We start from the raw sequence: 19740 nt of genomic DNA, 5'->3' as shown, positions 1-19740 counted from the left end.
CTGAGCTACAAAATTATGTAAATCTGTTAGGTCTTCAAACAAAATGATTTTGTGATTACTAATGCTTTAATGTACTATTTAAATGTTTCTGTGCCAATATCATACAACCTCTAGTGGTTATTTAATACATAGGAGTCACTCATCTCTTTTCCTTTCCTCTCGTTTATCTAATGACAATTTGCATTCACTTTGTAAATAAAAAAACTCAATTTCAGGTTTCCTAAAAAAAACAAAAAAACAAAAAAAAAAACAAAAAAAAGTTTGATTTGACTGTGTGTTCTGGAATTAACTGGTCCAGCTGTGACATTCACAGTGATCATCCTGTCTGTTCGCCACTGAAGGCTCAGTGTCTTGTGGGCCAACTGGTTACCTGGGCAGCATGTCCTCTAAGTCTGCCACGACATAGGCAACCACGGCCCACAGTGCTGAGCAGAGGTTCATTTCTTGAGGGTCCTGAACAGTCATGGTATCACCTTCACTGTGGTGGAACCAAAAGTACCGACTGTCTGCCACATGCAGGCTAGCACCTGGAGGAAAGATGGCGAGAAAGACAGATGAAATATAAACTGTTGCACTAAACTTTACTACCTATATTAAATGTTTCTGTCCCCTCTTTGGACAAGCAGCAGGAGTGCCAGTGTAAAAAGCAATGTCAGCAAAGTTGGCCGCAAAAAGTATTTTATGGACCAAAAAAGGCACACATAAAATCCTATAATATTTCACCACTGTACATTGCTGTCAGCCTTTTCTGATGGGAAACTGCCATGATATAAGCCAAATACTGCTCTCTCTGATGAAACCACACTCCGCACAGCAAAAACAGTTATTTTTACCTTGCAGAACATGGGACTTGCTGGTCTACCGCTGCCTCTGCCTGTTTACTTTGTTTGTGTTACGATGTTAGTTTGTGAATGTGAGAGACAGGCCACTTGATCAATTTATATATATGTATAAATTTATTTAGCATTTTATGAGCAACCATTTCAAAATACTGTAACTTGTAGTTTTATATTGTGCTTTTTAGTTCTGAAGAAGTTGTCAGTGGCCAAAAAAAGAGGTTAAAAGATTCCACAGACCTTGTTGTGAGTAGTTTCATGGAGGAAGTACTTCCTCTCTATCAAAAGTAATTCCTCATCAAACTGCTCACAACAAGTTCTGTGGTTCATGATTTCTCAAAAACAACATTGCTGTTATTTGTCTATTTACATGCATGTTTTGGTATTTTGAGCACCACGAGCAAAGTAGGGATTTGAGGAGCAGATAACCATAGTGCTCATAAATGTGTGGTTTTAATGTTGCCAGAATTATACATTTCAACCTACTGGTCATTTGTTTCTGTCAGAAATGAAAAGTTTTATTTTCTCCCTAATTGCTGCAGCCTTCAAGGCCTTCACAAAATAACACCACATAAAAAGTAAAAGACAAAAACTGTCAAAGTTACGTTAACATTGCAAGCCTTAGTGTTCAATTCTGATTTTAGCTGAGATCAGATTTATTTTCTTTGGCTGGTTACCTTATTGTCTAAATGTGGTCAATATCTGATTCCAGTGTGAACTGGTCATTGTCCTGAACTGACCCCATGAGCAAAAGAACAATAACAAAGACTTGACACACAGCACGCTGTCATACAAAAGTAAACACAGAGGCCACTGAAGACAGTGTGTATGATTTCATTTATAAGTTCATGTGCAGCCAGTGAAGATGATAACAAGAATAAGAATAAGGAAAAAAGAGCCACATTTTGAATTATGTTTTTTTTGTGGAGCAAACTACTTCTGTGTGTGTATGTGGACTTGGGGCCAGGAGTGGATGGACTGTGACATGACTTGCTTCACAGAAACAGATTTTATCCAAAATTTCAGGGTGTCAAAGGGCAGCTTTTAACTACATCTATCAGCGCCTCTACCCGAGAGTTTTGCAGCAAGACACCTCAGGCAACTGAGTGAAACTCTAACATGACTGTTCAGACTGAGGTCATATAGCAAAAAATCAGAACTGTATCTTTTCTAGGACCACATATTAAACTGGCCAAAATCAGAATTGGAAAGATTTGTGATGTTCACACTGTCATGTAAAAAACAACAAACAAAAACAAAACAGATTTGAGTCAAATATGAACAACAAAAATGTGATCCGGTCCACTTTTGCAAACAGGCCTGCCTTGCTGCATTATCCAGATATTTGTCAAAACTTGCCATTTTCAGTGTGTAGGTTGCTAGCTCAGAAGTTGTTACAACAAGAACGGCTAAGTAAAAATGTTTTAATATTTCTTCTTTCATCTTCTACTGCAGTATGCTGTCTGTAGCCTGAAACCTACCCACAGCCACAGTCCCAGGCCAGAAGCCCTGACGTCTGGTAATGGAACAGTGAGGAGGAAATTTGTCACTATGGCTCCAGTAGTTTGGTCTGCACATTCACTTCAGGTTAGCAAACAGTTTTCCAACATATTTGGAAATCTTGCAGAAAAATTTACTAATGCTAAATTATTCTCAAACTGCTACAAGACCACCTCCATTCAAAATAAAATGCCATGAAACTGTTATGAGGACTCGAGGGAAAGTAAAATGTGTTACTATTTCTTGCTTTTTATCTTCTCTACTATAGTCTGCTGTCTGCAGGCTGAAACCTGGCCCTCAGCCACAGCCACAGCCTCAGCCACAGCTCCAGTCCCAGCGTCTACCTCAGCCAACTCCCCTATCGTCTGATGATGAAACAGCAAGGAAGAAATCTGTCACTATGGCTCCAGTAGTTTGGTCTGCACATTCAAAATTCTGAATCATCTACATTTGATGTTGGCTATTGTCCCAGTGGAAGTTGATTATATCACCACCACTATCATGTTCAAGTTTGAAAAAACTTGTCCCACAACAATGACATGGCCACTACAAGAACTAATATCATCACACATAAATACATTTGTTCTCATTGAATCAACAAGAGTCTCAGCTTTCCAGTCATTTTCCAATTTATGCAATTCCAACATTGTTTAGGGACCCGAGAATGCAGGAATTTTCGAATAGGCAAAAATAACACATTAATATTGCATGCCATAAACTTTTGTTCCAAACTGCATTTCTTAAGTTGGCATGTCTGTAAAGGGGAAAGTCTTGGGTACTCGTGGAACCCATTTTGCCCATCTCTTAATGTGAGAGGTCAGGAGACTTCAGAGTGTTCCTAACATGCTGGTATTACACGGTTGGTTCCAGAAGATGCCTTAGTTCATCTAGTTTCGCATGATGCCAATATCTTCACCCCAGCTTTAAAGCTGTGTCTGGTACAGCCTATGAAAAACAGACAGGTGTAACACACATGGCCAAATGCAGGATCCCTTCCAGGGTTACCTCTGGTGTAGATAATAAAATAACAAAGAAATTGGTGTCAGCAGTTAAGGAAAAATTAAAATGTAGAACTATTTCTTATCTTTCATCTTTTCTACTGTAGTCTGCTGTCTGTAGTTTGAAACTTAAGCCACAGCCTCAGTCCATGCTCCAGTCCCAGCATCTACCTCAGCCAACTGCCCTGTCATCTGATGACAGGTCAGCAAGGAAGAAACCTGTGGTTCCAGTAGTTTGGTCTGCACATTCACTTCAGGTTAGCAAACTCTTTCATAATGCATGTAGAAATCTTGCAGAGAAATGTTCTAACAGTAAAGTATTCTCAAATTTCCAGCTAGACCATTTCATTTCAAAATAAGATGCCATGGAAATTGGTATGAGCAGTCAAGGCACAGATAAAATGTTTTACTTTTTCTTGTCTTTTTTCTTCTCTCTATAGTCTGCTGTCTGTAGTCTGAAACCTGGGCCTCAGCCACATCCTCAGTCATAGCACCTTTCTCAGTCAACTGCTCTGCCGTCTGATGATGGAGTGGTGAGGGAGAAAGTGCAGCCTGACTAAACTGCCCTTTAGCAAAACATCAAGCCCTCAGTTGCTCCAGTGGAGCCGTTAGATCACTTTCACTGAATGTCTTCACTATCAATGCTGCTGCTCGGTTAATGGTTTACAAAAGGGGAACGTTTGTGGTCCACATGTTTTTGTGTTTGTTTTGTTTTCTGTATCTCTTCTACAAGTTATATCACAACGTATTTCTATTTTATTGCTGCTTGGTTTTCTAATTAAAATATATAAGAAACTGTAACTAAAATGAAAAGAAATTTCTGTAGATATTAATGTGGCTTTTGTGTGGAGCTTTTGTGATAACATGTCAGAATACTGACTGAATGAAAACTATATTTCACTGTCGACTGCCAGCAGCCTTAGTAAATTATATAAGCACTTTATATGTACAGTATGTATGATTTTGTATTTCTTTCTTTTTTCTCTTTTGTTAAATAATAAAACTAAGTTTTGTTATTTTTATTTTAATCTTTATTTATCACCAATTTCAGTCTTTACAGACCTGTATTGTGTACCCCAGGAGGGGCCTGTTTTCCAAATCATCAGACCAGGATGACCCTTCTTGTAGAGTAAAGTAATTCACTTTACTTACAATTGATAAAAACTTACAAGTGCCCATCCGTTTTCTAAATATCTTGGATTGAATGCAGACTTATAAGACTCACCGGAATCACAAACATACAACTTCAACTGAGTAGAGCTTAGCTGTATTTAAATGAAGTAGGAACATTTGTGGTGCCTCGTGTTGCACTGAAATGTTTAAATTGTATGTTTTTGTGTTTTCTTTCAGTTCCTCCTCTAAAGGTTATACACTGTCTTTATGTGTACATTGCAATTTCACTTCTACAAAAACTAGACCGGAGCATAGCAAATGTCTGGACCACTAAATCTCTAACAACGCCACACGGATAGAATCACTTTGTCAGATATTAAGTGAAGTATTGTTTAGCAATCAGCGATTCGGAAAAGTAAAAATTTGTCAAAATGTAACTATATATGTGTGGCTTCATACAATCTCAAACCCTTTTGTAAGGTCTGATCTGTGTTATGAGTGGCAATATCCAACCAGCAAGTGAGGGTCAGTCAGGAGCCTGAGATTTGCCTTGAAAATTCTACTTTACTGACAACTTTCTATTCATGTTTGGATGAAGTTTCAATTCAGATTTTTCAGAATCCTCCTCAAAGTGAAAATCTGCCAGCATTTCCCAATACCATAGTTTACTATGTTCACAGTTCATCAATGAGGATGTGATTCTGTGCACACAGCACTTTCAGGAGAAAAGAGTTGTTATTCAAACCAAAACTACACAAATCAGGATGAGTTACTTCCTTTTTCAAGTTTCTCTTTATGCAAGATGCACAAATCATGTTAAAATAGGTTTAGTACATTTTCTTAAGTTGTTATAATATTGATTCAGCTGACCTGGTACTCCTGCCTGCAGCCACGGTGAAATGTCTGTTCCTTCTCCGTGTGCCTCCAGTTTGGTCGTGTTAATGGGAGCCAACAGTTTGACCACTTCTCCCATCACCTGTTGATACAGACACAGCCCAGTGCTCTTCAGCTCATCACACAGTCTGTACAGTCTGTCATTAAGCAAACGTTTTCTGCATTTACTACCATTGTTCCTGTGATTTAAATGCTCAACAGAGACTACACTGTGGTGAAATGAAAGAAACAAAAGTTCAATGTTGGGACTAGTTAAAAATGTCCAGTTTTGGAAGCATTGGTCTAAAGTGAAGTAGGGTGTAGACGGATGAATGGATACTAATTTATGCCGCCATGCAGAGTCTGTGCTTTGCAGAATTCAGACTTTTAAGGCTAAATAAATACTTGTCATTGTGTGATGGTGTTGTGTTTTCAGTCCTACCTTTCGTGCTGCATCACTGCCAGTAAACTGCAGTGCCAGCGGAGCAAATGTCCCCAAGTCAGATTCCATGACGAGGTCAAAGTTGGACATGTTCACCTGGGTGAAGCAAGGAAGCAAAGGTAAATTGAAGAGGTGAAAGAACAAGAAAGGTCAAGAGAAAGCATGGACACAACAAACAACCAACGATGTGTCTGAGTAATTAAAAGCAATACAAGTTTCAGACAATGGACATAGTCTGAGCTACTACACTACAACTATAAGTACTTTCCTTGTAAATCCAATCATCAGGATCAATTAGTTGATTAATAGTAATTCTAAAAAAAAAAAAAAATTCTTAGACAAAATAATACCAAAAGTGTTTTCCCCTCAATCAAAGGTGTATTTTCACAGCAACATATTGTTTATTCTAACAGCAGTGCATAGCCTTGCATATAAATAGATGAGGAGCATGCTCATAAAAAATAAAATTTCTACTATATTTCAGATCTTTATTTGACAGTAGGTCGATTAAATATTACGTGATCGATCAAACTCTTAATGACCATTGTCGATTTATCATTATCATCTGTACACTCAACCAACCGCTGGGAGATGCTAGTACAGCTGCTTCAACTCATTTAAATTCCAATTATATATCAAAAGGAAGAACTGGACAGCCCACTGAGGAGTTATGGTACATTGATGAAAAATGCACTTCTTTAGTAGAGAAAATGCAATAGACCTGTTCCTCGCTTTATGAGTTTATTATGAGTCAAGGCCTGTTAGGCAGTTAAAGCCCCAAAGAAGAAAACTCATGGCTTATTTTCATGAAGTACATTTATACTCTCACACACCTAATACTTCCACAATGTGGACCGACACATCCTGCTTCTTACTAACAGGAACCTTATTTGCTTTACTGCTGTCAGTGTGTTTCCTATTAGGCACTGCAGTCACAGTAGACAGTACCTTGTGTAGATCATAGTACTGCTGCGCCCCGACTCCACCCTGCTCCTCAGCTGTCCACAGCACTGTTCGAAGGGTCCTCCTTGGACGCAAACCTGGAAAAACACCCACACAAAGCAGTATGCAAATATAGGCATGAAGAAAAGCCACAAAACAACAGACATGTATAGCGCTGAAAATGCTGCAGCTTTTCTTTAGAACTTGTTATACTGTAAAGTTTACTGTATTCCTAACCATGATACATTGCACCTCTAGACTTTGTACTCTGCTTAAACCTGTGCCACTATAAGCTTATTCAGCTGCATTCTTTTGTCCATAAGAAAATGGTTCCGTATATCCAAGTCTGTTTCCTAATTATGTGTGTTCTTGTTCCTCCACAAACAGTTGAAGGAAATTACTGTTTACAGTCTGAGGAATTGTTTTGTAATTTGTCCCTACGTTTGGAACTGGATACTCTGTTCGCTCTACATGGTATTCACTGGCCTTGGGAGTTTGTTGAAGGATCAATATAGGAAAATTTGATTTCCTCCCTTGTTCATGGAGCTTTTATTTTATTTTTGTTTTGTACGTTGTTTTACAAACTGTTGTTGTCGTAGAGTTGTACTTTTTTCAAAGTGTTGAATTCAGTAGGACAAACAGGTTGCATAAAGCTTAATAATATAGTAATTAATTTCCTTACATTGTTTGTTTACAAGCTTATGTAAGTTTGCTGTCTATGTACCTTTTTTCTTGCATTTCTACAGACTGTAAATGTTTCTTTCTGAGGAAGTTCATCTGTGTGGCACTTTGTGTCTGTACAGTATGTCTGTCTCTATATTACCTAAGTCCTTGATGAGTGACAGGGCCTCCCAGGAAATCATGGCTCCACCTCCATCATCCATGGCGCCTTGGCCCACATCCCAACTGTCCAAATGACCGCTGAGTAAGACGACCTAGCAGATTGAACAGATACAGAGATACAAAAATAGAAACGAGAGCCTGAGAGAGTGTGGTGGGACAGTTTTGCTAGGTGCATATCCGTGGCCAGTTCCTGATCTGGACCAGACAAGAACCAGAGCGTATGATCAGATAGCACTATCTGACCCCATATCCTGTCTACATTGTATTAAAGCACACACAAACACATAACAAACACACACACACATGATATGGCTCAAATTATCTGACTCAGTATTTCTAATGAAAAATACTTTTATCAAGAAGGACGAACAGACAACAACAGGAAAACAAAGACAAAAACACACAGTTCAGAGTGAAATTTCCAGGAATTTTAAGGGATAGAATTCCTGTCAATGGGATGTTTCTGACCTGATGTTCCAGGTTACAAAACATTTTCTGGCCTGTGTGAGCCCAGTCTGGACAATGACCCGGAGGCCACACATTCCATTACAATCTTACATAAACAGAAATGCCAATATTTTTTTTGCCAAGCAAACGGCACGGCTGTAGGGATGCCAATGTCAGTCTGTTGGTTGGTCAGTTGACAACTTGTTCAGACTGTAATCTTTACAAAAATAAATAAATAAATAAATAAATAAATACTGTATGTACTGTCATGAAATTTTGACACTCACAGTGCCCAGAGGACAAATCCTCTGACTTTCCCATTAGCACCATCAACAAGTCAAAGTTTTCCTTCATCCAAGAAATATTTAGAAATCTACCTGATGGACTGTCATGAAGTTTGTGTCGGATATTTAAGTCCCATTGAGGATGTACTGCAATAAGTTTTGTGATCTCTTCAAGACTCAGCTCTTTCTCAAGTAACAAAAACACAACAATTCTTTTCAGGTGACTACAGATTGCTGCAAGAATTGAGTTGTAAAACCTAAAACTGAGTTAGCGTATTATGACTTCCAGTTCCTTCCTCTCAGAGTCAGTTTTTTGAATGGCTTTTTCTTCATTTGCCTGAAATAAGGTCTGTGGTTAACAAAAGCTTAAAAGATTCTGATCTTCTGTTCTGCTACATAAAAGTACAACAGTAAATACCCTATTCATGATATGTGATGCATTCAAGTGTCTTAAAAAAGTAGTTGCTAACATGTAGCTGAATGAGACTACAGTGATTTTTCCGGATATTAAACGGCATCACGCTGAATACTAGTCACTTAAAGGGGGTGCGGTGTAGTTCGTTTATAGCCTGACATTAGCTTTTTACTTCTGGTGATTGCATTTACACTTCAAAGTCATAAAAATGAAGAGTGTCTTGCAGAACAAAATGTGTCAACTACTACAATAGTTGCTATCATTCTACTTTTGTGGGCCACAGAGTTTATTTTCTGCACTAACCCAGAAATTCAGTAGAGAAATCCTTACTGGCTTAAAACCTTAAAGCGATGCTAACTTCTGTGTTGGCCTACAATGCATCATCCCTGTAGCTCTCTATACAATAATGCAAACAATTGTCAATATTATACTCCATTCCCACCATATTATGTCAATGGATCCCCCTAAATCTTATATACTGAACATTTAAATTTTTTTCTTTAAAATTATCATCAGGTCAAAAGCTCATTTAGTTTTATGACCGAATAGTTGCAAAATGGCAGTCTCATCTGTATTTTGTGTTTCGCGCTTAGTGGCATCCTAGCATGCTAATATGCGAAACTCAGATGGCAAACATGGTAAACATTCTACTTTCTTACAATCACCGTGTCAGTGGGCTGACATTAGCTTTAGTTCAAGGCACAGCTGTGTCTAAGTTCAGCCTCAAAGAACCGCTAGCAGAAGCCACAGGCTGTAGAGTCTTAGTGTTTTTATAAATTAAACTCTTCCATAAATATTCTTATCTGATCAGAGCTGATAGTACAACTAGTATACTTAACATGAATTTAATAGTATTAACATTGGTGTAATTTGACTAAATGACTAAGGAATACATCATCTAGGAATATAAGCATACATAAGCATTTATTGCAGAGATATAAAGACACAGAGATGGTGCTGTGTGCAATATCCATGACTCACTAAAGTGGTTTTGCAATACCATAACTGTCAACTGCTAAATCCATTTCCTAACATTTAAGTTTTCTAAATAAGGGTTTATCCCTGGTTACAGCATGCATCAGGGATTTTATAGTCCAGTCTTGTTGGAATTTGCACATGAACACACACTGTAATCGTTCAGGCCACCAGCAGTGTTGAAATATCAGGACATTCCTACATATCCAAAACTAATGAGGATTATTTATCTGTTCTAATTCTTTTATTGGTTAACGTCAGAGAGATCCTTCTGCCTCTAATGAATTTACAGTGTTATACTGTATTTTCACTCTTACTAGTAAAGGGTATTGCTACCTGACTAGTATTGCTATCATTCTATTGATGGCTGCTGTTTACAACGTGTTGATAGTCAAGACAACTAGATACACTGTAATTAACATAGTTTAAATCAGGAGACATCAACAAAGCATGGAAAATACGGTTAGATGTGGTTCAGTGACGTGTAGTTTAGATGGGAATGAAATAATGTTTCAACCAAAATACACTGACATTTATGATCAATACTCATCCCAATCACTGTCTAGCAACATGATCTGTGTTTTATAATAATTATAAACAGAAAGCCTCCACATCAGGGCATTTTAGATTTAAGAAGTTCAAATTGCAGAAGATGAGTGGTTGGAAAAATCCTCGCAACTCATCAGTCTCAGATGACTCTTGACTGGCTCTGAAAGGCTAAACTGTGGAAATGACTCACTAAACCTCAAATGTTCATCCTTCTATGAACACATGCACACACAAACACACACATACACACTCCAACCACATTTGCTGCTACTGCCAGCCGGAGGACAAAGTCACAGAGCCAAAAATGATGTCAACCCTGCCATGTGTTTCATTTCCCTTTTCTATAATGAACGACCACGCGCTGGTTCCCAGATCAGAATAGCAACAGATTACATCAGCGATGTTCCTCTAATCCAAGTCTTCTGACTGATTTTTCAGTTAGCTCTTTTTTTCTTTACTTTTTTCCACACATGAAACCAGAGAGAGGGACCTGAAGAACAGAGTTTACTGGAATTACACACACTGAGATCTAACAACATATATTGGACCTAACAAACTACATTAGTGTTCCCTGTTGGTCAGGAATCTTGTGTTTGGCCATCTTGGCTCAAGAGGCTGCGAGGGAGTGAAGGCTCACAGACATTCAGTTCATAGTCAAACTGCTGGGAAATTCCCATTGAAGACACCATCTCCCTTTATTGGCCAACAAAACATATCTCGTCAGATTTTTCATGACGTACAAAAGCCTCTGTCCTAAATGCAATTCACACACTTCAGTAACAATAATAAAAACACCCACGCTCCAAGCAATCTCAACTTATATACAGTACACAGCATGATTCACAAAGAACACTCTGGAAATTTCACACGGGCTTTAAGTGTGTGACACATAAAAAAGGAAGATGTTAATTTAGTTTGGTCATGTCTTCTCTCACATTTTCCTGATATGCTAAAGTCAGGATTTACCTCATCTTCATAAATCAGTCCAACTAAATGAGAAATGTTGATCCTGCTTCTCAACTACTTTCACACAGACATGACAAGCAGACAGAATTATTTGGTTCAGCTTCTTAAATGTAAAGATTTGCTGCTTTTGGACTGTTAATTGGACAAATGAAGAAACCTAAAGAAGTAACTTTGGGCTCTGGGAGATTGTGATGAACATTTCTCACAATTTCTGTTCATTCAATAGACTAAACAATTCACTGATTAATCATAAAAATAATCTGCACATTAACAGTTTTCTCCAAGGACACCAAGGTAAATCTGTTCCACTAGTCCTAATTCTGAACCCACGTCTATGTACCTGCATTGACTGATCGACTGATGTGCCACTTCTGTCCAGTGAACGACAGAAACATTAATGTGATGTTTTTCAGGTTGCGCAGCTTGCGCAGGTTGTGCAGTAGCACCTTACCCGTCTATCAGGTTCTACTGGGTAAGCATGTCCTGGTTCTTAACCACCAATGTACTAAGGACCTGTATAACATTTTGTGACACTGCACTGCATTGTTGTGAGCTGGGTCATGTGATGTCTTTAGGCTATGCAGTGATAGACATCTGGTACAGATCAGGGCATATTTTTCCATCTAATTCTATGACTGAGAAATCTCATAGTGAAAAAAGCAGTAACTTTACGTTGTCTGTCTATATGTGCGCCCTGTGACAGACTGACAACCAGGGCTGTCTTTTTTTTTAAATTTGAAGCTTTCACTGAAGTTTTCAAATGAAGCTTTGAATGTCTGTCGCCATTTTTTATGATGTTATCACCCTGAACAAAATCCTTAAAATCAGTAAATCAGCTTTTTTTAAAATGAACATAACTCATTAGTTTCAACATCACAAATGTAATAAATTGTGCTGTTAGATCGCTGCGAGATCACCTCATTAATGCAGGTGTCTCACTTATGTGCGCAGCAAACAGCAAATCAAGTTTTTTTTTTTCATCATAGTGACAATGTTTTTCAAATACTAAACACCAAAAAATATGGATTGAAGTACAATATTTTATTAGATGAAAATGTATTTTTGAGATTTGTTTTTGAAGTTTTGGAAATGGTTACATCTATTGTTTCTCAATAAATTTTGACTTTTGGACTTTACAACGCTCTGTAACAATTCTTCAACCACTGAAATGCAATTTTACAAACAGTATAAATGTAATATCATTAGTGCAGCCTAATCTTTATCTACTACTGTGCAAAAATACCAAATGAATAGACATACAAATGAAAAAAGGCAGCACAGCATTTGAATGTGGATTTAGAATTCAAATTTTAACATGAAATGAACAAAGCTTCAAACTATTCAGTACAACCCTACACAAATCTCATTTCTATTCAAAGGTCAATGTCCCTGCTAAGGACTATTTTTCATAATTGTTGACACGAAGGTTTCACACAGTCTATTTGTCATACTTGAAAAAGTCTGAAAATGAAAAACAAATACCAAGAATGGTTGCAGGTTCCTGTATTGCAGAACAGGACAACCCACCTCAAAGAGGACTGAAATCATCTTTCTGTGTGTTTACACACTCCGCTTACACCATAAAAGGATATGTTAATTTCAGCAGGGCTGTAATTTTAGAGGAGTTGTTTAGACCTGCTGTAGTGATCTGCCAAAAATGCTTGTTGTAATTTATACAAATATCTTACATGTTCAAAATTTGGAGATTCATGAAAATAGGAAGCCACTGCAAGGACATTTCTGAAGAATCTTCAAAAGAAGATGAAAACGTCTGTGAAAACTACATAATTAACAGCTGAATTGTTTGTTTACACAATGCTGAGTTCCCATAGAAACTAACTTTACTCTGACAGACAGAAAAGTGACATTCCTCAGCATTTCCAACTCAGCTGAGCCTCACCACTTCTCTGGAAAGATGGTATCACACACACTCACACACACACACACACACACACACACACACACACACACACACACACACACACACACACACACACACACACTGGCAAAATTAAAGCCAGACTAAACAGCTGTGGGAATATCTGGAGTCAGCAAAAAGTGGCTGCATCATTCTCTCCCAGTCCCACCAAACAGAGGAAAACACAGAGAGAAAGACTAATTAAGAGTAAGAGACAAGTATATAATAATAGAGCCTTTCTTCAGGACAAGACATCTGTTTCCCATAGAGCCACTTTGGAGGTCCCACCCAAAATAGATTTCCCTCACTTCTAAAAGACTGGAAAAGAGTGATGAGAAGATACACAGTTAAACAGTCAGACAGGTAGGTGTCTGTGATAGGAGAGTGAGGTCTACCTGCTCAGGGTGTTGCCAGCCTGTTATCTCAATCACTGTGTTGAAGGAGTCGGCATCCGGCAGAGTCTTCGCTCCCATTGTGAGTCTGACCACGATCCTCTGCCCCCTCTGTGCCATACGCCACATCAGTTCAGCGTCCTCTATGGTGATACAGGCTGTAGGGATGCGCTTCACTCCATCCTGATAGTCCTGCCAACCTGTGTGGGGACTAGAGAGGAAGAAACAAAGGCAGAGATGTAGGAATCTGCTGATTAAACCCTCATTCTACCTGATGAGATGTTGAGGATCAAATGTCAGACCCTAAGGCCCCTCAATAGTACTTACAGGGATAAATTGGAGCTGCACAAGGTACTTATCAATAGTCAGTATACTACCCATAGTAAGTGGTGGTTGGCACACCCCCGGTTTGGAGAAGCAGAGGGGAGTACCAGTATGAAAGCTAAGCAATGTATCACTGTGGACAAGGTCAGCAGCAAAACGCATTTACGCCATTTAACAAAGGTGTACCGAAGCTTTTTGGAATATTTTCACTGCTTTACTTTCCTGGCAGACAGCCAAACATTTCTCTCTCCAAACCAACCAGACTCCATGGGTGAAAATATGAAATAGACTATAAAATAGACTTTATTGGCATGACCATAGCAATATACAGCATTGCCAAAGCACATTCAAAATACAAAATACACAAACAAAACACAGGAAACAAGCAAATAAAACATGTTACAGGACAATTAAGGTGCAATGCAGGAACAGGAAACTGAACATAACTGATGGATAACACTTTGGAGTTTTAAAGGGTTAGTTTGGATTCACTGAGGTGAGACAATAACCAAATAAACTAAGTGATCAAGGCAGTGGTGTTCCAGCAACCTCAGTGTTCTGAGAGCTAAAATTACTGATTTCTCTCACAGAGAGCAATATTTGGCTTATATAACAGCAGTTTCCCATAAGAACAGACTGTCTGGCAGCAAAGTAAAGTGGTGAAAATATTCTAAATATAGCATACACTTACACTGATTAAGATTGTTTTAGATGGACCTTTTTGAGAGTCTAAAATACCTCTTGCTGCTGACCCTGTCCACAGCAGTTCATTGCTTACCTTCTATGCTGGTACTCCTCTGTGCTTCTCCAAACCGTGGGCTGACTGTTGTCTACTGTAGAGAATACACCGACTGGATAAATACCTCATAAAACCCCACATCAATAATCTTAACTATACCTTTAAATGTAATTTTCAAATGTAAGTTTTACTCCTCAGAGATAGAGATACCTGTTAATAGAGAATGGTGTAACAGATCGAATGAGTGTGGCCACAGCTCCAACTTTGGCTGCCTCAGAGGCGCCATAAGCACGGTAAGCCACCGTCTCCTCATAACTGACAAATGGCTGGTTAAAGACCACGATCCTCCCAACGGCCTCACTGGCTCTACGCTTTAGCTCCTCAAAAGACTCAACCACCATCACCTCTGCCTCAATTCCTGGAGAGATAAGAGTGAGACAGTGAGGAGTAGAAGGTAGGTGTATAACAGATGACTGGCATTAAAATGATTTTAGTAAGTGTAGTCTTTACCTTCAGGTGGTGTCCCTACACTGCTACCCAGTCCCAGTATAGCCAGATTTTTGGCCCTGGGTACAATCATTTCTGCACTCTCTTTTCCTCTCACCCAGTGTGGGATTTTGACTGGCTCTGGAGAAGAAAAAGGTGAAACAGAACAACAGGTAATTTATTTTTCAAAGTGTCATGCACCAAAAAGGCGCCCAGCCCTCGTGGGCTTATAAGACCAGTGTTGGGCACGTTACTTTGAAAAAGTAATTAGTTATAGTTACTAGTTACTTCTCCCAAAAAGTAACTGAGTTAGTAACTGAGTTACTCCACTATAAAAGTAATTAGTTACCAGGGAAAGTAACTATTGCGTTACTCTTTTTTTTTTTAATCCAGCTTTTGCTGCTTGGATGGCGTGGCTCTGTGTCCTTCTTTGTTAGCGGAGCTCACATTAACAGCACCTGGCCTGCTATCATCATTACCGGTGTCAACAGTGTTTTTGGCCACTAGTTTAGTAGAAGCGTGTGCCGTCGAGAGGTGCTTCATTAAATTGGAGTTGCTTACACTGGACGTGGACAAACTCTTTGCTCTGGGACATAATGTACACTCAACATGTACATTTTATTTCCACCTCGAAAACGCCGTCTTCCCCTGCGACTCCGGACTCGCTATCTCTGATAGTTTGTGTGTGGGTGCTGCTATGTGCTGGGTTTGTGTGTAAACACCCGCCCACCTGATGTCTCTGGTTGGCTTAACATGAAATCTTACCTTAGCCAGTCATCATTACTTAGGCGGTTATCTTGCCCCTCCTCTCCCCCCTCACCAAAGGGAAAAAAAAACACACATTTGCAGCTCCTGTCTGCGTGAGCCAAGTCAGATGACAGCTTCAGTGAGTAGCTTCAGTAACGCTCAGTAACGGCGTGTTGGTAACAGTACCGGCGTTGTAACAATAGAAAAAGTAATTAGTTAGATTACTGAAATGGTGTTACTGAAAAAAGTAACGCCGTTAGTAACGGCGTTTTATTTTAACGCCGTTATTCCCATCACTGTATAAGACACTACAAACAACAAAACAAGACAAGTCAGGAGCAAACACCAAGATACAAAGAGAGAGAAAGAAACAAGGTCCTACATGACAATCTCAAATCAAATACTGAGGTCTCAGACCTGCTTGTTAGAACTGTATCACATACCTTGAGCATATCTAAGGCACATCACTGTGCCTTTTAACACATCAAATAAAAAGTGAACTACTGTTACATTTGCCAGAGGACAAAACTTTGTTGAAATAGATCCCTTCATTTGTGAAATCTATCCTCAATGCACATTTCTCATATACAGTGAGACAGAAAACAACTCTACTCACCAAGATGTACATCCAACCCATCCCGTGTTACAGCATTGTACATGTATTTGATGGCCATCTCCAGATTGTATGAGCCACTGACACGGTTCCCTATGGTGTCAGTGAAGTCAGCCAGACGTCTGTAAGAGCGGTTCTGGGCAGCTCCAAACACAGCCAGGTCAATAATCCGCTTGGCCACATCAGTATAGCCTGCTACCTCTGCAGCTACGTCTGAGACTGGGTTCACACATAAACAGACACAAAGAGAGTCCAGGTTTATATCAAAATATTTATATTCTTTTAATCAAGAATATCTTTTTACCTTCCAAAAAGCTTTTCAGGCAAAAAATCAAAAGTATCTTTGTACAGTGTCTGTATAACTTGAGTACTTAAGTGAATATACTGCTGTTATATATTGTTATTTACACATAAAAGGCTTGTTCAAAGACCTGCCCCTAAAACCTCATGTATAATAGATCAAGGAAGTAATAAACACATGCAGTGACTATGTTACGCAGTAGTTATTTACATGTAACACTGAATTCCTATGCCACTATTTTTCCAATATTTTAAAGCCTATTCATGCCCACAGTCTAACTATAGAGAAGTTGTTTTTTCATCATATTCAGAATACGTGTTTAAATATCTAGTTATTCATATCCCCGTCAAAATATTATCCAGATGTTTGATTGTCTGCCTGAAGATGTTTCACTAAGTTCTGCATTAGTGTTCAGAAATCAAGTGTTTCTATGCCACAATAAGGTTTCTATCAGAGGACTTAAAACTAGGATGAGGTCTTATCCAGGTTTGTGAGACCAGGATAGGATGTTTACATGTGCAAAACATAACCAGGATACTCCAAAAATTCAATCATAACCAGGATACTAGACCACACGTTAACACATTCAGTGTCTGGTGGTAGAAGGGTTTGGTTTACCTTTCTCTGTCTGATTGGAAACAGCCCTGACTGCAGCCATCGAACTCAAGGGCAGAGCAGGATGAGGGTGACAGTCACACAGAGACGGCAACATGGAGAGAAACATGAAGAGAGCAAGCGGGAAGGGCAGTCCACCTGTCTGAGCCATCTGCAGACAGAAAACACATCAGTGTGAGGCATAGATTAATTGCTGCTTAACTGAGTTCTAATAAGGAAATCCCAGTCACTACCAGCACATCATGGATCAGACATTGCTAGTTCAGACTGACAACAACAGATTACCACAGCATCACTTAATCACTTCAGTAATAACCTGTTAGTCTTATCTATAGCTATGGGGCAAGTCAATTATAGATTATCTAAAGTAGATTAAAAAATGTGTCAATATAATAAATTCATTCCAAACCCTAAAGCAGCATGTAATGCTGTGTAACTCTACAGAAGTAGCTTCAAGTTATTATTTAATACGTGTCATTTACATTATTATTATTCAGTTTCAAGCATTAAGCTAACTACAATGAAATATTAGAGGAACTGAGAACAATGTAACGCCATTACAGCTTTTACTTTCACTTTCAGTGACAATGTTAGTGGATGAGATATACATTTAATTACATCACCCAGATCAAAGCTGATGACAAAGTCAGATTCACTTGGCTTTATCTTTTATCAACAACCAAACCTTACAGCAGACAGCCAGAGGATCGGAACAATGAAGAGAAACCTTAAGGCAATTGAAAGTTATTTAACATTAGACGTTAACAATGAGCATAAAATATGACTTGAAACCCCCATAAAACAGAACAAACACAAACCATTCAAGCCAAGTTAGTGCATTTGTTATCCTTGATGTTATAAGACTTCATACAGTTTTAAAACTACTCTACACAGTCTGGAGTACCAGACTATAAACAGTTTCCGTGCTCGTGATGTCAGCATGCGTAACGACAGCACACTTCCGGCACGACTGTTTTCACAATAAAAGCACCATTTCTACACATCTACCGCAGTACACAATAGTAAAATCACTTTCTGAGAAGAAATATACAAAAACTTTAATCTATTCAGCACTTAAAAAATAAAACTATAAACACTGAACCAAGTTTTATATGGTAAAAGCACAGCAATCAATTTGTTTAAATATATTGCATACTCAGCTATACATTTGGCAAAATACAGATTTAAAAGTTGATGGAAAATCATCCTCTAAGGCAAAAAAACAGATACACCTAAGTATTAAAATATTTATGACATACATGACACTATGTCCAGCTGTTCATAAATAGGGAGTGATTTCTTAATTCTGACAAAAATGCAGAGAAAAAGATATTAAGTTCCAAATGTTCTCTGCTCAAAGATTATGTTGCTTTAATCCCAGCATTCATAATCTTAACCCCAGCATAAATCAAGTATTTGAGTTCATGAGTGTTTTTTTAATGATTCCATGTTCCAAAATAGACATTTCTGAAAGAAAATCACACTCTAGTTAAGGGACACTTTGCTCTGCTTTACCTGCAGGCAACTGACAGGAGGCCAAAGGCCATTCATCACATAAAATGAATAAAAATCGAAAGGTCCATAACTCATCTTTCTTTGAAGTTCTTAATTTTCCATTTAAATTACTTGTTAACTAAATGAATTTGGTGTAAGGATTGACAGATAAATCTGGTCTATCTGGCCCTTCTTCCTGTGAATCAATTTATTTTCTTTGTGAATCAGAAAATAGTGAGAGGGACACCCAGCACCCCATTGGGGGCAAAACTTGGCCCCCAGGCCACAGGTTGAGTATCACTCTCCTGGTTACTTGATATTCTGTGAAGATTGCTATATCCACTTTTCAAACTATTCAGCACATATTAAAGTGGTTTTGAATAATGTGAATGTATAGAAGAAAGGGAGATGGTTTATTATTGTGGAAACAGAAGTATAAAGTGCTGAAACAGAGCCAGATACCTGTTTTCAAGAAAAACAACACAGCTAGAGCTAAATTGCAGAATTTAACTGTATATCACTGCTGCCTGGCCTGCCTTTATTGTCACATTATAGCAAAACCAAATTATGAAGTGTTTGATGGTGCACTTTCATTTAATGCATCTTCTCCTCTTCTTCTTCAATATCTCCTTGTAAACAATGTTAGTTGCCAAAAAGATGTCCAGTGTTTGGAATGTATTGTATCTTCACTGCAGAAAACACAGATCTTCTCTGCCCACATCCCAATCTGTGGTTATCATCCCCCATTTTTCCTTACCACTGGTCCACTGCATTCCTCTGCAGTCACTGGCATTCACTGTAAATGTCCCACCCTGTGAGAAGGGTCAGTTAATGTTTCTTATACTCTTTTTACACTGCTTCTTTGGTATATTATTTTATTGATAGAATATCGGGAATATCTGTTTACTTTCAGCCGATAGTGTTTTAC

General features: G+C 38.5%; 1 protein-coding gene across 1 annotated transcript; it reads right to left on the bottom strand.

Annotated features, from left to right (window-relative positions):
• Nucleotides 1-260: 260 nt before the first annotated feature.
• Nucleotides 261-18227, bottom strand: LOC146321252 (carboxypeptidase Q-like). The gene is made up of 11 exons (XM_084726314.1): nt 18137-18227; nt 17322-17469; nt 16406-16621; nt 15067-15183; nt 14767-14974; nt 13497-13704; nt 7528-7639; nt 6711-6802; nt 5763-5858; nt 5318-5423; nt 261-527 (listed from the first exon to the last, which is right to left on the bottom strand). The coding sequence occupies exons 1-11, from the start codon at nt 18137-18139 to the stop codon at nt 367-369; spliced, it is 1467 nt and encodes a 488-aa protein (XP_084582440.1). The 5' UTR covers nt 18140-18227; the 3' UTR covers nt 261-366.
• Between the last annotated feature and the right edge of the window lie 1513 nt (nt 18228-19740).

This window comes from Lutjanus erythropterus, chromosome 9, assembly GCF_056507025.1.
Source record: "Lutjanus erythropterus isolate fLutEry1 chromosome 9, fLutEry1.hap2, whole genome shotgun sequence".
In the NCBI taxonomy this organism is placed as follows: Eukaryota; Metazoa; Chordata; class Actinopteri; order Lutjaniformes; family Lutjanidae; genus Lutjanus; species Lutjanus erythropterus.
This window is presented reverse-complemented; position numbering and strand designations above follow the sequence as displayed.